The sequence below is a fragment of the Chelon labrosus genome (assembly GCF_963514085.1).
Source record: "Chelon labrosus genome assembly, chromosome: 4".
Lineage (NCBI taxonomy): Eukaryota > Metazoa > Chordata > Actinopteri > Mugiliformes > Mugilidae > Chelon > Chelon labrosus.
The window spans coordinates 4,892,100-4,906,298 of record NC_140340.1 but is presented as its reverse complement, the minus strand read 5'-3'; the positions used below and the strand labels follow the sequence as shown (position 1 = coordinate 4,906,298).

At 42.8% G+C, this 14,199-nt stretch overlaps 1 protein-coding gene across 1 annotated transcript in view; it reads right to left on the bottom strand.

Moving 5' to 3' along the window:
• Window positions 1–14,199, bottom strand: part of cntn4 (contactin 4) — a 135,983-nt gene that overhangs the window by 9,405 nt on the left and 112,379 nt on the right. The window contains exon 11 of the mRNA XM_084543425.1: window positions 8,755–8,882. Coding sequence (XP_084399551.1) covers window positions 8,755–8,882 — 128 coding nt within the window. The remainder of the gene's footprint in view (window positions 1–8,754; window positions 8,883–14,199) is intronic.

Here is a 14,199-nt window from a genome sequence, read left to right as displayed (position 1 = left end):
GTATTAGCTTCGGCCTGAGCTGGTCTCTGTGGGGACTCTGAGACGTGTCTCTCCCGCATTCTGAGAAGCCTCCATGTGTCACTGTCAGCTCAGCCTTCAGCCTGGAACTCCTCTCACTCTGACCAAAATTCCCAAAACGCACTACGAGAACAACAGCAATCAGCGCTTCCCGCAGTCGACACTACACTCTTTTCGAACCTGCGGTGCATTTCAGCGGTAACACATGGGAATAAGGAGGCGTCCCTTAGCTGCACTCGTATGTGAGCAGCGGTGGAGGAAGGTGGGAAGACATGAGAGAGTCCAGATGAGAGGGCGAGGCTTTGTTCTCAGAGTGTACAGCACTTGTCTCCCTCTTGGGGGTGCTGTGATTACTTGGTTGAAATTGCCACTCTGAGCACATGAACTAAATTAACCATGGCAAATGATCCCTGGACAGAGATAGATTCATGTAGAAAGTGCCGGCAGTGCAGTCTTCATCCAGAGTGAATTCGATTCCTCCATTGTACTGGCCCGTCTCACGTACACACCACCGCCATGCGTTCTCAATTTGATTTATCTGGTTGTTTTCTGATTTCAGGCCAGAATCAGCTGGTAAGGGTATTGTCATACACACAATGGAAGTGTGTCTGAGAGGCCCAGTCCTCTGTTGCTGGGTCTAAACGGTGAACGATGCAGTAAAACATGCAGGAGATATGCCAGTAACTGTTTCTACTTCATGTGCTCTGCTTCTGAAGGCTGGCTTACACCTTGTACAACAAGTGAAGGAAGGAAATGGAAAACCTAAAACATTTAAAAGGTAAGAAACCCACCTTTCTATGCGTCAGTATTGTTTTTTCTTTGTGGTTTTCAGGGTGAGACAGAATTACAAGGAGGAGGAAAAAATAAAAAAGGCTTGGGAAGGATGTGCAGGGGGAATATTTCCATCGATCCACAGAAAAAAAAAAACCTTCCTGTGCTAGATGTGCCATGTTAAAAACATGCATTTCCTTCATTATGTCTCCAGCAGGACTTGTGCATTTGCATGAACATGAACTCCTCTCCTTGCGGTGTGCGCTGCCTGGTCTCTTGCTTGCCCCCCGGGATTCACTGTGACAATGATGGTGGGAATATGCTCCCTTATTACCCTCCTCTGTCATCATTTGTGACAGATTATATGGACAACCAAGGTTGGTTACACAACCACACACTGGGCTCTTGAGCATAATTTGATTGATTTCCATCTTGTATAATACCTTGTTACCTACTGACACTGTAAACGAGAAGATAGTAACCCAATCACTTAGCAGGGTCAGTCTGAGACAAGAAAGAGAGAGTGTTAATGCGCTGAGGCAGACTGAGCGGCACCTCAGGAAAGTGCTACGGTGGATCAAACACGTGTCGCCATGTTTGTATTTATTTCAATTTCAAATTCTGTCTCCTCTACTCTTAAACCCCTGGATATCTTCTAAAGTTTTCACTTGAAGTAACAGATCCAGAGCTGGAAGGCCAGAATCAACAACCTTGAGCTCTCAGAGACAGTCAGTCAATACAGATACTTTTGAAAAATGATAAGTTCCAACCCCAACCAAATTTATCATGCACTGTGTAACAGCTGCCAGTACTGGGGTGGACACAAAAATTGGGTCATATGAAACGAATGAACATTTATTTTCACAGCGTGCATATGCTTTCAATAAAACTGTCAAAATAAATTGACAGTGAGCATTTGTCACTATTGTGAGCATGTTTTGACTCTGAGTGGCTGAATTTCATTATTCTTTAATGCATCTAATAATATACACATCACTGTGTAGTAGGGGTTGTACCGACTAGTCGCCGTGACGCTTTTAGCCGACTAGTCGCAGATCATGTGACAATAACAACATGGACGCCTCCAAGAAGACAGGTGAGGAGTCCAGTGGGTCGTTGCAGCAAACTAGCAGCAAACTAGCAGTGTGTGGAAATACTTCACTTAAGATGAAGCCCATACTACTGTGACATGTCAGTCCTGAAATACAACAAAAGTACTACTGCAATACATCTGAAAAAGCATCCGCTAACGCTAGCAGAGGAACGGTCCAAATCCTCTGGACAGCAGTCAGCTAACAACCTCACCAAACATCCTGTGGTAACAGAGAGAAGGAGGCTGCACATCAACTATTTACTGGTAAATTTCATTGTCTAAAGTTATTAGACCTTTAGCTGCCATACACGGAAAAGGTTCCAGAGATATACCGCTTTTTTGTATCCCAGCTACATTACGTTATCTTACAACAAGGTATGATGTACTATTAAACGCTATTGACGAAGCCGATTTATCTAGGCTACACTTATCGGCAGTGCACAGTACTGATACGCTCATGTTCAGTTCTGTTGTGTTCTAATCAAGCTTCAATTACCGTGAGGAAAAGCCTCCGTAGCTTCTTTTTACAATATGTATTCAGGTCAAGCATATAGATTTCATTACTGCAAAGCATTACTTTCTAATGTTATTATGTGTGACTTGACTTTCACCACATATTAGTCGATTTTAAAAAAAGCCAAAATCGTTCAACCCCTACCGTGTTCATGCTACTGAAAATATCAAAATGACAAAGACGGAAAAAATGTTTTTTGGAAAATATGATTTAGGTATGTTTGTACAAATCTCTCTTAGCACTTAATGTGCACTGATCTAATCACAGCCTCGTTGAAACTTATCATCAGAACAACAAGTTTGCACAATAAATATGATATTACTCATGTCATGGCCGTACATTTATGTAACTGCTCTGGAACCAACTTGGTCGGCTATTACCTGACTTCTTGTGGTTACGGGTCGATGGCTTGAACTCTCTTAATTTGATACTCATTATTGGGAGAACCAGGAGAGGTTTAATTTGCCAACTTCCAAACTATTGACTGCAACGTGTAACCTAGACACTCTTTTAGTTCGGGCAGGGCAGGTTAGCTGAGCGAGCAAGCAAGCAATAAGTAATTAGGTGTACAAATTCCGCACAGAACAAGAACACTTTAAAATAAAGTAGTTTTAGCCTTCCTTCGAAATCCTTAGGAACTAACTTAACCTGGGGACTTCTAGTAATTTGCAATAATTGCGGAGGTTCTCTCTGATCTTAATCCCGTGCAATTTGTAAAGTAGGCGGTGCGTTTTTATTCAATTTTTTTCAGGAGTCTAGTTCGATTCGCAGCTTCTTTTCTGCCCCTTGTAACTTAAGAATTCATCAAAGTCTGGACAGATGTTAGGGTGCAAAGTCGAGATGTCGCTGACCCATTTGCAGAAAAAAACTCAAAACCATCAGGCGAACGAAATTGGGGAGGATGACGAGATGTATGACGTGCGTGGGAGCAGATGTGTTAGATTTTATTTAGTGATGCATTAATGGATTCATCACATCACAGTAAATGTGGAACTGATTTAAATCCTGACAGGTAGTGTGTAAATTCTCCCCCGGGGACAATACAGTCTCATGACATCATGTTTTGTTTTTTAAAATATGTTTTGTTATTAATGCAAATTTGCAAAGTAACTAAAGCTGTCAGAAAGTCTAGAGGCAGAAAATGAAAACACAATACAAAGACGAAGGGTTGTAATTTCTAAATGATTAAATTTATTATGACGTCCCCCAGGTCAAACCAATCCGAACAGGGCTAAAAGATCACCAAATAAGTCAGTCCATTCAGACGCAGTGGGTCAATCATCCACCCCAACACCTCTAGATGTGAAGATGCAGATCATCAACGTTGCTTGATATACAGTATATATATCTATATATATGCAAAGCAACACAGCACTATATGCCATTCCACGACGAACAAACTGTAGGACGTGCAGCGTGCAGCACTACACCTAACCAAACAAATGACTTGCTGACAGTGCCTCACAGTGGGAACACACAGAGAAGCTGTGTAACAATAACATATGGCTGACCAGAAAACAGAGTGAGCCAACGGTTACTAAATGACTCCCAGCTCCTCTCCGAGGCGTACCCACACACCTCACATGGCCAGTTCCACAAGTCTCCCCACAAACAGCAGCCGTTGTGAATAACTCTCGCTGTGGAGAATTCATCCTTGCTTTAATGCTCTAAACCGTTATGCGTTAAGTGTGTATTCTCCTTGAGTATGTATATATACGTAGTCTAATAGAATAGAGTATTTTTCCACACAAGGTGAGCTTGAATAATACATACAGAAGGGCGTGGAAGACCATGTGATGAGGGGGATTTCAAAAACAAATTTACTCCTGCACAACCTCACCCTCACCACCTAAGTCCTTCACGGTGAGACTCGCAGATGGCTTGCAGGCATCGATGTTTAAGACAAACACAAACTCTCAAAGGCAATAGTTTTTTTCATCAGGAGGTCAAAAGATTTCCCCTGAAAGCATCTACCACATCTTACAGCACACATCGGCCTGAGGTTCTGTGTCTCTCGAGGTAAATCACAGTAGCATTATGCACCGCCCGTTCAAAAGCCATTCAATCTTCAGGTCGAGGTCTCCCAGGTTATTTATGGACAAACATGTTGTGGCCTTTATGAATAGAAATCATTCCAGTCCCCCAATTTCACCGCCAATTATTATTATTATTTTTTTTAAATCGACAAACCAGGAAGAACGCTTTCATGAGCACATCACACACTCCTCTGATGTGCTTCTATGAGATTCACTTATTTTCCGAAGGGCAAATCAAAGGTTGCTCAAGGCCAGAACTGAATAGCCAAAGAAAACCATGCCTACATCACTCGACGGATAGATACAGGATCCTTTCAGTGCTGTATTCCTATGGCGTGCAGTGGCATATCTATATGGCTGTCGGGAATCACACGGGGAATTCTCCATAGAGTTGATATGATATTTAGATGTGTTTCTCTCGTTTCATGTGAAAGAGGGCTGTGTATGAACTGACCATTTTATTTATTTTTCTGCAAAGAACAGATCCATCTTTTCATCTTGAATTCTTGAGGGTTCTGCTAAGCGCTCTTTGAGGATGTACTGGGCTGAATGCTAACAGCTGCTTTAGTAACATGCTCATACTGACAATGTTAACGTCAGATAAGAGGAGTCACCGACTGCATGTCACAGAATAATGAGGGATTTTTCGTCCTTATCGGTAGAGGGGTTTAAACATCCAGAGTGTATGAGGAACAGATTGCAGGCCAATTAAACAAAGTTTGACTCTGTGATGATGGAAGCTGAATAAGTTCAGAGCAAAGTTTATGGGGCTTCATTTCGTACACAGCCTGGTTGCAAACTCCGAGTGCAAACTTGGATCACGACTGGCAAGTTTTATCTCAGATAGTCCACAATCAAACTTTTGGTTTAGTCTGTTAGTATGCTAGTGATGATATACAGTATCTCTAAAGAGGAAGCCCATGTTGCCATTGCTATTAAAAGTAATTGATCACAAGGAAAAAGAAAATGTGACCACGGCACTGGATGAAAAGTGACAATTCATCGTGAAGGGAACATAACGTCTGCACTAAACAGAAAGCTCATCAGAAGCCACATATGTGAACCTCGCGGTGACGCCAGAGGAAATGAAAGTAGATCATTCCGGGGCCCATAAATGTCCATACAAACAAATGTCCAGAGCCATGAGTCAAATGCCTTAAACACACAGTGAAATGGTCCTTTTGTGCTTTCCAAACACCTCCAAAGCAAATGGCCGCGACAACGTGTCACGGTGCTGGAAAGATGAACTGCCTTCCAGGGTTTAGGGAAGCAAACAGAGAGGAACGCTGTGTGATCTCTCAAGCTTTGAGATCACTGGCCATCTGCGATGTGATCGGCGGCAATTCTAATTGCAACGACTAATCTCCGGTGTGATCAAAATTCAGGGAGCACGTCGATAATCAAGTGCAATTAATCTGCTAATATCCCCCCAGTGTTAGGATAATGGGGACGTTAACAGGGCTCATCTGTTGTGACTGCTCCTCCGCCGTTTCCTAGGTGGCTTATTCACAGCAGGAGACGCAGAATGCATTCTGACAGGTATTTTTCAGCATTCATATCTCCAAAGTCAATTTGAATAAACTACTGTCATCTCCCATAAGGGCAGATCCCGCAACACAAATTTCTCCCCGCTAAACAGGTTTTCCAATCTTCAATGAAGTAGCGCATGTAAATTACCCCGTCCCATTTTGCATACAATATCGATTGTGACAGAAAGGCGTGAGATCATATACAGGAACATTTGTACATGGGCTGAAGAAAACAGGTTCAGCGTATGATGATGGAAAGCAGGCGAGTGAGGGAGGGTGTCAAATAAAACTCATATTCCTTTCCGTAAGAATAATAAGTGGATAACGGTTCTGCATATTTAAACGCAGTTGTGTTTCCTTGCAGCTTGATTGGAAAATCACATGTAGGCCATCAACCTTAATCTACAGTCAGAGCAGCAGGTTCCAATGCCCCCCTCCCTCACTCACAGTGATTGGCTGTGAGTGAGTAATTTGGGGGGGGGGGGGGTAAATGGGGAAAATGAGTGTACCCGTGCTCTGCTTTTCATCAAGCCTCAAAGTTATACTGGCAAATTTTGCGGTAATTAACATGAGCAGGTCCAAAAAAAATACTAATACATTTTTCAATGTTCATTTCTTCACTTGAATTATGCAAAGGTTAGTGATTATTCTGTGGAGAGGCAGAGTCGTCAATGGGAGGCAGAGTGAGGCATCAGCATAAATCAGCGGCCGGGTGCACTCTAAGCTCTCCCCACTTCCTTGACTGCTGCTGACTTTCAAACATTCATAATATATGAAATCTGTCTTTTATAATTCAACAGAAAAAGGAAACATGCCTTGATATTGATTTACAGAAGATCGAGACGGTCCAGAGTTATTTAAAATTCCATTATGTGATGTGTTTTCTGGTGTTACTATATAGATAAAGGCCAGGATATTCCTTTCTGTTCACACTGACATTACTTAATGTATTTTAAAGTATTTAATCAAAACCCACCATGCAGGTCTGGAAATGTCAATTAATGCAGCTCTATATAGCAATTACTTGAAACTGCTGTTCTATTGACACTGGATTTTACAGACTGCAAACATGTAGGAAAAAAGACAATTAAATGGATTGAACCTTTGAGCAAGAATCATAAGCTACACAAGAGGAAGGAGAAGCTCCGTCTTCTCGACTCCATGAAAAACGATTTTACTTCAAGAGCATGGTGGAAAAACATGCAGCATTTTTCATCATATAGTCGGAGGTGCTCAAAGGAATTTTGGCACCGTTTTATTAGATTCTCTTTTTTTTTGACTCTTGCAGCTCATTCCCCAACAGGTGAAAGGTTTTATACCGGCACAGGCAAGTGATCAATGTGTGCAGCATGTTCAGATACGGTCACAGTGAACCGTGCTCTCTCTCTTAGGAGGTGGATGAAAGGTTTGAGTAAAACCTGCAGAGCACAAACCCCGAATGTTGCTCGTAGTGAAAGTGAAGAAAACGAAAGCTGAAGAAACTCAGCGGCTGCTGTGTGAAATAAAACATTTTATAAAGAAATTCCTAGAATCTGATGAAATTCACTGATCAGCCACAACATTATGACCAAATAACATTGACCATCTTGTGACAGCTCAATGTTCTTCTGGGAAACTTTTGGACCTGGCATTCATTGGTTACTTAGACATGTAGCACCCACCTAGACCAGACCAGGCACCCCCACCCCATAGCAATGACACTCCTTGATGGCAGCAGCCATCCCCAGCAGGATGCAGCCTGACACAGACACACACACAAAAACCCTTTAGCAACAACTAAAAAAAACATGAAGAACAGCACAAGGTGTTGACCTGGCCTCCAAATTCACTAGATCCCAAACTGATCAAGTATCTGTGGGATGATCCACAGAGGCCCCTCCCCTCAAAGGCCCCCCCACTAACAACATTTTGTTTCCAGACACCACAGGACACCCTCAGAAGGCCCATGTCCATTCTCTGATGAGTCACAACTGTTTTGGAGGCACAGGAGAGACCTCCATCTAAATCTATACTGGACCTTTTAAAATGTGAAGCATGCGCCTCTACCTATAAGTCCAATATACAGCAGATCAATAATTCCATGAATCTACACAAGTCAGCCAACAAGGAAGGTCGAGGCAGAACAAGTAACAATAACACAAATGAACCGTGCAACCTTTGGGTCACAGCGAGGGTATAGTTCACTGAATATGTCAGCAAATCCCCCGGGAACTTCAGGAGGTGAGAACACTATCCCCCGTGGAAATAGGACAGAAAAACAGCAGTGTGCACAGAATAAAGCCACTGAAAGCACAGCACTTTATACCCTGCTCACATTCATATTTAATGAAGTATAATAAGTCACAGCACCGGAGCAGAAATGCAATCCCCAGCCCAGATGATCTAACAACACTGGGACTTTTCTCAGCATATCCTCTGACAGTACCGCAGGCGCCAAGTCAGTGAGCTGAATGTTTTCAACATCTCTGCAAACAGACATAGCAACAGAGGTGTCTCTGACCCTCCAGTAATGACAACACAAAGAAAAACCCCTCCTCCTCGTGTGACTTATCAGCAGACAGAGAGAGCGAGGGGGTTGGATGCTGCAAAAATCGGTGGTCTTCTTCTCTTTTTTGTCATTTTTTATTTATGAAATCAAACACTTTATGTTGGTTTTTCAAGAGGAAAAAGGAAATATCAAACAGCTCGGCATGCTGGGTTAGAAAAGGTGTCCTGTGCTTTACTGGTCAGGGTCTCTGCTGACTAAGCTGCAGAGGAGACAGTGATGAAATGCAATGAGCAAACAGGAAATACCTTTTATTGTGATGCTTCCTGTGCTGCTTGCCACACCAAACTGGTTTCTTGCAACACAGGTGTAGAGGCCTGCATCGGCTTTGGTTGCGTTCCATATCCGAAGATTTCCATTGTCCAGAATGGAGACCCTGTGGTTAGAAAATTAACAAAAGATAGGTCACATAACAGCCATAACATCATTTTATTCTGTTAGTAACAAATGGTGATATGTACACATGGTAAAATAAACAATGCTGCACGGGGCTGATATAGCAAGAAAGATATGTGACTAACACAGAGCAAAAAACAAAAAAAAAAGACATTTTTCAGTGTCTCCAATTAAGTTCTGCTTCTTTCGCAAATGACAACAATGAGAAATAGGTTTGCATTTTCAAGGGTGATTATGTCAGCACATGACTTCAAGAGATCTAGGACAACTGTAGCACCGTGCCCTTTAAGCAACGGCCCACAAGTGCTTCGAAAAAGGTCGAAAGGCCTTCACAAAAGTTGGCATTTTCGAAATAACAAGCAAAAAAATGGAAACTGTGCCCTTGAAAGCAAGGTACGGCGGGAAATCAAGGGGTGGACCACCTCATCAAAGCACTCTGAATTTTAATTATCTGAAATGCTCTGCTGATTCTGCAAACTGTAAATATAAAACGGCGTCAGCCTGATTGTAAGGAGTGGGGGGTTGGGGGGTGGGAGATTGATGTGTGATGTGGTAAATTGCTCTGTTCACCTAGGAACACAGCCGAAGGAGCAAACGGAGGCATCCGCTGCTACATGGCATCGAGGGGTTTTAAGAGATACAAGCTAATTGAGGAGCTACCTAAAGAGCACAGCCACTTGAGTCTTATTTCACACAGACTCTTAAAAGATTGAGGCTCGCTCTCGCTGCTCTAATCATGTGCCTTTCTCAGATGCAGCAGGGAGCTGTTTTCAGCAGAAATGTTCTGATAAAACCCGGTGGACGCCACCTGCTCGGCAACAAACAGCTGACAGTCATTACACAGCAACTAACTGGTTGTGTTTAACAGCTGAGGGGAGAGATATTTTATAAGGAGTTGGAGAAGATCAAAACATTATGCTCATAAAGTTAAACAGCAGGTAAAGTATCCAGTACATGTGTTAATGATGAATGAGCGATCCACTTGAAGGAAGCACTGCAACTCCGCTGTGCATTCACAGTTAATTAGAGTTGTCTTACTAAGGCTTTTGTAAACCAGTGTCATTTAAAAAAATAAATAAATAAAAAAAAAAAAATCACAGTATCATTTGAGTAACAGCTGCTGCATTTGTTCTGTGTACCTCTGCTTTTGGTCTCTACGGGCTCCTAGACGCTCAACCAACAGCTACACATTCACTTTATCTTTATGCTAATTAGTGCTGACCAGACAGAATAAAGAGTAGTAAAGAGTAGAAAGCAGCTGCCTGTTGGAGAGAAACTTCACCATGAGGATAACAAGAGTGAATCTAACATTTTGGACACAAAAACAAAACCATCAAGCTGAAAGGCACCAAGGGCCTGTTCAGACTTCACATTAAGATCCAGTCTCAAGTGGCCAGCTTTAGGTACATGTGTTCAGACCTGGAATTAACATGAGTCTCCAGATCTGATCTCAGTTTCTCTGTATGTAAATACAGACATCATCTGGGGCGCAGTAGAATATTTTAACAGCTGATGTCTCTAATGGAGAACAGAGGTGTTTTATGTGTGTGTGCATGACTTTGTCTTCACACGTTAAGTTATTATTTATTCATGTTAGTTAGACCTGCACAGAACTCAGATTATAACTCCAACCCTGGAAGTTTCCACAAGCACCGTAACCTCTGGTAATAAAGGGTAATAAAGACAACGGTGAATATCATATTAAACATTTTAATTTGCAAATTCTTACTTTTATTTTATTTATTTATTTTTTTAGTTAGTTAACAGCTACAAGGACAGAATATTTTAAAAGGCTTTCATTACTAATGAACAGACATCACTTACGCTGCTTTTGCCTTTTTAATCAATCATTTATAACAGCGGTCGTATGTTTGTTTTCTGAATGAATGCATTAAACTGAGCTGACGTGGGAGCATTCCCTGTTGAGTACAGGAGGTCTCTAATGTGACACAGGACTCATTGCGTTCACACCATCAAAGGAATGAGGACACATGCGACCCAGAAAACCTCCAAATGTGGTCAAAGATCACATCCCTCACACCTGTCTTCAACGTGATCAGATCTTAATGCAACGTCTTGAACAGGCCACTATATTCAAGGCCCTGTAAAACATGGGTTAAAACAGCCTGCCACTGCTCTACTACTACATATTAGCAGCTAAAATGTATTCAGAACTGCTCCTTGACAGATAAAAATACTCACTAAACCAGTTCCAACTCAAATAGAGAGGAGCCACGGTAAAAGTCAAAACGACACAGACAAACAGTTCATCAGCTTCCACTGTGGCCGATCCAGTGTGGCACAGTGTTATATTTTCCCCCTGCTCAGTGTCTCTTTTTCAAGAGGTGGATGCGATAAGAAAGTGCAGAGACAGTCGGTGTAAGTGAATCTACTTCTCTAAAACCACATGGTGCTGCTGAGTGGAGACTTCTAGGTTTTATATCAGGCGGAGAGAAAAGTGCTGAATGCGACGAGGAGCCAACAATGACCATCAGTTACGTGAGGGCATATCGCAGTGTGGGATGGCGCACAGTTAATGACATCAAACCTGCAGGCTGATAAATCTAAAGAAAATGGCCCATTAAATGGCACCACAGTCGTACAACTGGCCGTAACCCCGAGCAGAGTAAGCACAATTAACACAACTGCTATACATTAATTACATTGCCTTGCTGGTGTTCTGCGTTTATTGCAAAGCAAGTCTGATGACTCGTGCTATTTAAAAGGGAAATTAAAGGTAAGAGCAGAACAGCGGGTTTTTACCACACATGCATCAATTAACCAGTGCAGTGAGCAATGAGAGAACGTGCAGACAAAAGGAATCGTGTACTATTTAAACTGGAACAAGCTCTGACCCAGTTCAGGTCTACCAGCACAGGGATCACAGCAATACCTCAACATAAGTAAATACCTGCATTTGTGCACTGCCCTCTGTATATCCACAATCTCTTCTCCTCAGGGAGAAAATAGCGACTGTGTCATGTGACTTACTGTGCACCATGCATCATGGGAGGGGAGCGACAGGTGGTGCCGCATGCAAGCACAAAGACAGCTAAATCCTTGGGAGCCCTCCCGTTGAGCCAATCGCTGCATCATGTAGCTTTATATGAAGACTGGAGAGAAACTTTCCTTTCAAAGGAGGTGAAAAAGGAGCAGACCGGCTGCCTGCATAAGTGTTCGTGATTTCAGTCAGACGCTAATGCATAAAGCAGATGAGGTCAAGTACAGTGGAAGTCAACCAAGGCGCAGCAGTGGTGAATAAGAGATGGAGACTTACTATTAACACATTTCAGTTTTGCTCCTGCCTTCCCTCTGCTCTGCCCAGACGACGTGTCGGCACGACGTGCCCATTATGTGAGGAGACATCTCCCACCTCCATCCCAAGGGGAGCCAGCGGAGGGGCAGGTATCAATAATTCACAGGTGAGATGAACACAAGTGGCACTCCTTTCATCCGTGCCTCACACGGGTTTAATGGACACGGCTGTAATTCTTCTAAAAGGAGGCGATTATTTTGAACACAGCGAGGAGTCCAAATGCACTCGTGTAATCCTAAAAAAACACAGGTGTGTATTTTGGGCGAGATCAAGCCTCAGAGGACAGTGGGCTGCACAGTGCTGATCCTCCCCGCTCTGTGACAAGATGAAAGAGACAAATAACATCAGTCACAGAGCAGCTATCACCGGGGCAGTGTGAAGTGGAAATCGCAGGAAAGAGCCTGTTTTTGTTATTTCCTTACATTCTCTTTGAGACGCTGTTAACAGATGCAGACGCTGCCTTTTTGTGAGCTTCCTCGCAATCAAAAAAAAAAAAAAAAATCCACTTGAAAGCCTTGTTTTGATGTTTCATTCAGACATATTTTGTCTTTGATCCGTCTGATAAATTCTACATTTTGAGAGGAAACTGTCACAATCCAAATAATGATTCACGGAGGAAAAAAATAAAGGATACAAAAAAAAGGCACCAAAATTGCAAATTGAGTGCAGCGGCTTTGAACCGCCAAGTGTGGGCCTGGAATAAAGAACGAGTTTCTAATGGATGCAGCAGGGGCTTTGTGCTCAAATAGAGAAATCATATTAGCTCACTTTCCGCGTAAACACACTAACATGCTAATGCCGGCGACGAACAGGAGTGCACTCATAAAAATTCAGCACGCAAACAATATGCTCGAACGCAGATGGGAGAGTTCCAAACGGGACCGTTCTTGAGGTTTTGAGATGGCACGTGCTGATTGGCTGCATGACTGGAGGACGGAGGCCTGTATGCTTCTCTACTTAATTAACGTGGCAAATAAAGCCCGGCTTGTGAAAATAGGGGTTAAGATTCTATCAGTGAAATTACTCAGCCGTGAGACCACAGGAAGAGAGAGCGTCACAAGCTTACTGCGATTTCACCAAATAATTAGTCTAAGCTAAGGCCTTTTGTACACAAAGATTATTGCCTCACTGCACACACAGCTTGCTTAACTCACCACTTCGCCAGTCGTTCACTTTCAAATACCAGTTTAACTAAATGGGGGGAAAAAAATGAAGTGCGAAGGAAATACTGCAGGGGATGTGTTTGATATTGTGTTTTTCCTGCTGTGGTGAGCTCGCAGACAAGATGAGGTGCGTCTGTGTTACTACTTCTGACCCGCGCCGGCCGTCATCGACCTACCTGCGGGTGATGTTTTCTAATCATAATTGTATCAACACGTCAGCGTTGCTAACAGGACTGGAGGCGAGAGGGTATAATGTGTGCGGAGAAAGAGGCGAGGTCACCACATCCTCTGAGCCGGGACAAGGGGTGGGACCTGACTTCAGGTGTTGATTTATGCTCTTGACTGCTTTGGAAACCCTGAAGTGTGCGGGCTGTCTGAGATAAATTGAAAGGTTGTCTCTCCTAAGGTTCCCCACAGTGTGCTGTGCTGGAGAGAAACGGCCTTGTCAGCAGCATAAATCAAGCCCAGCTGTGCAGCGCAGACACGGGATGCTAAAACCTGCAGAATGCGATGCAACTGCAGTGAAACTTCTCAGATGTCTGCTTTATGCAGCATCATGACTAAATGTTTATTTATTTTTTTTAAAGTTGTCAACATTAAGGTTAGTGGTTAATTAGCCCATGAAGCAGGTATGCTCTTTGTTTTTTTTTTGTTCTTTTCTGTCAACAAAGGCATTGGCTGACGCTGGTGAAACAGGCACACGCGGGAATTTACTTTTGACAATTCTCCAATATAGATGTAATTGATATTGATTTTTACCGTTGTCAGACCTGTACCAAAGACTCTCACCTTGTCACATGGATCATTAGCTGCGGCAA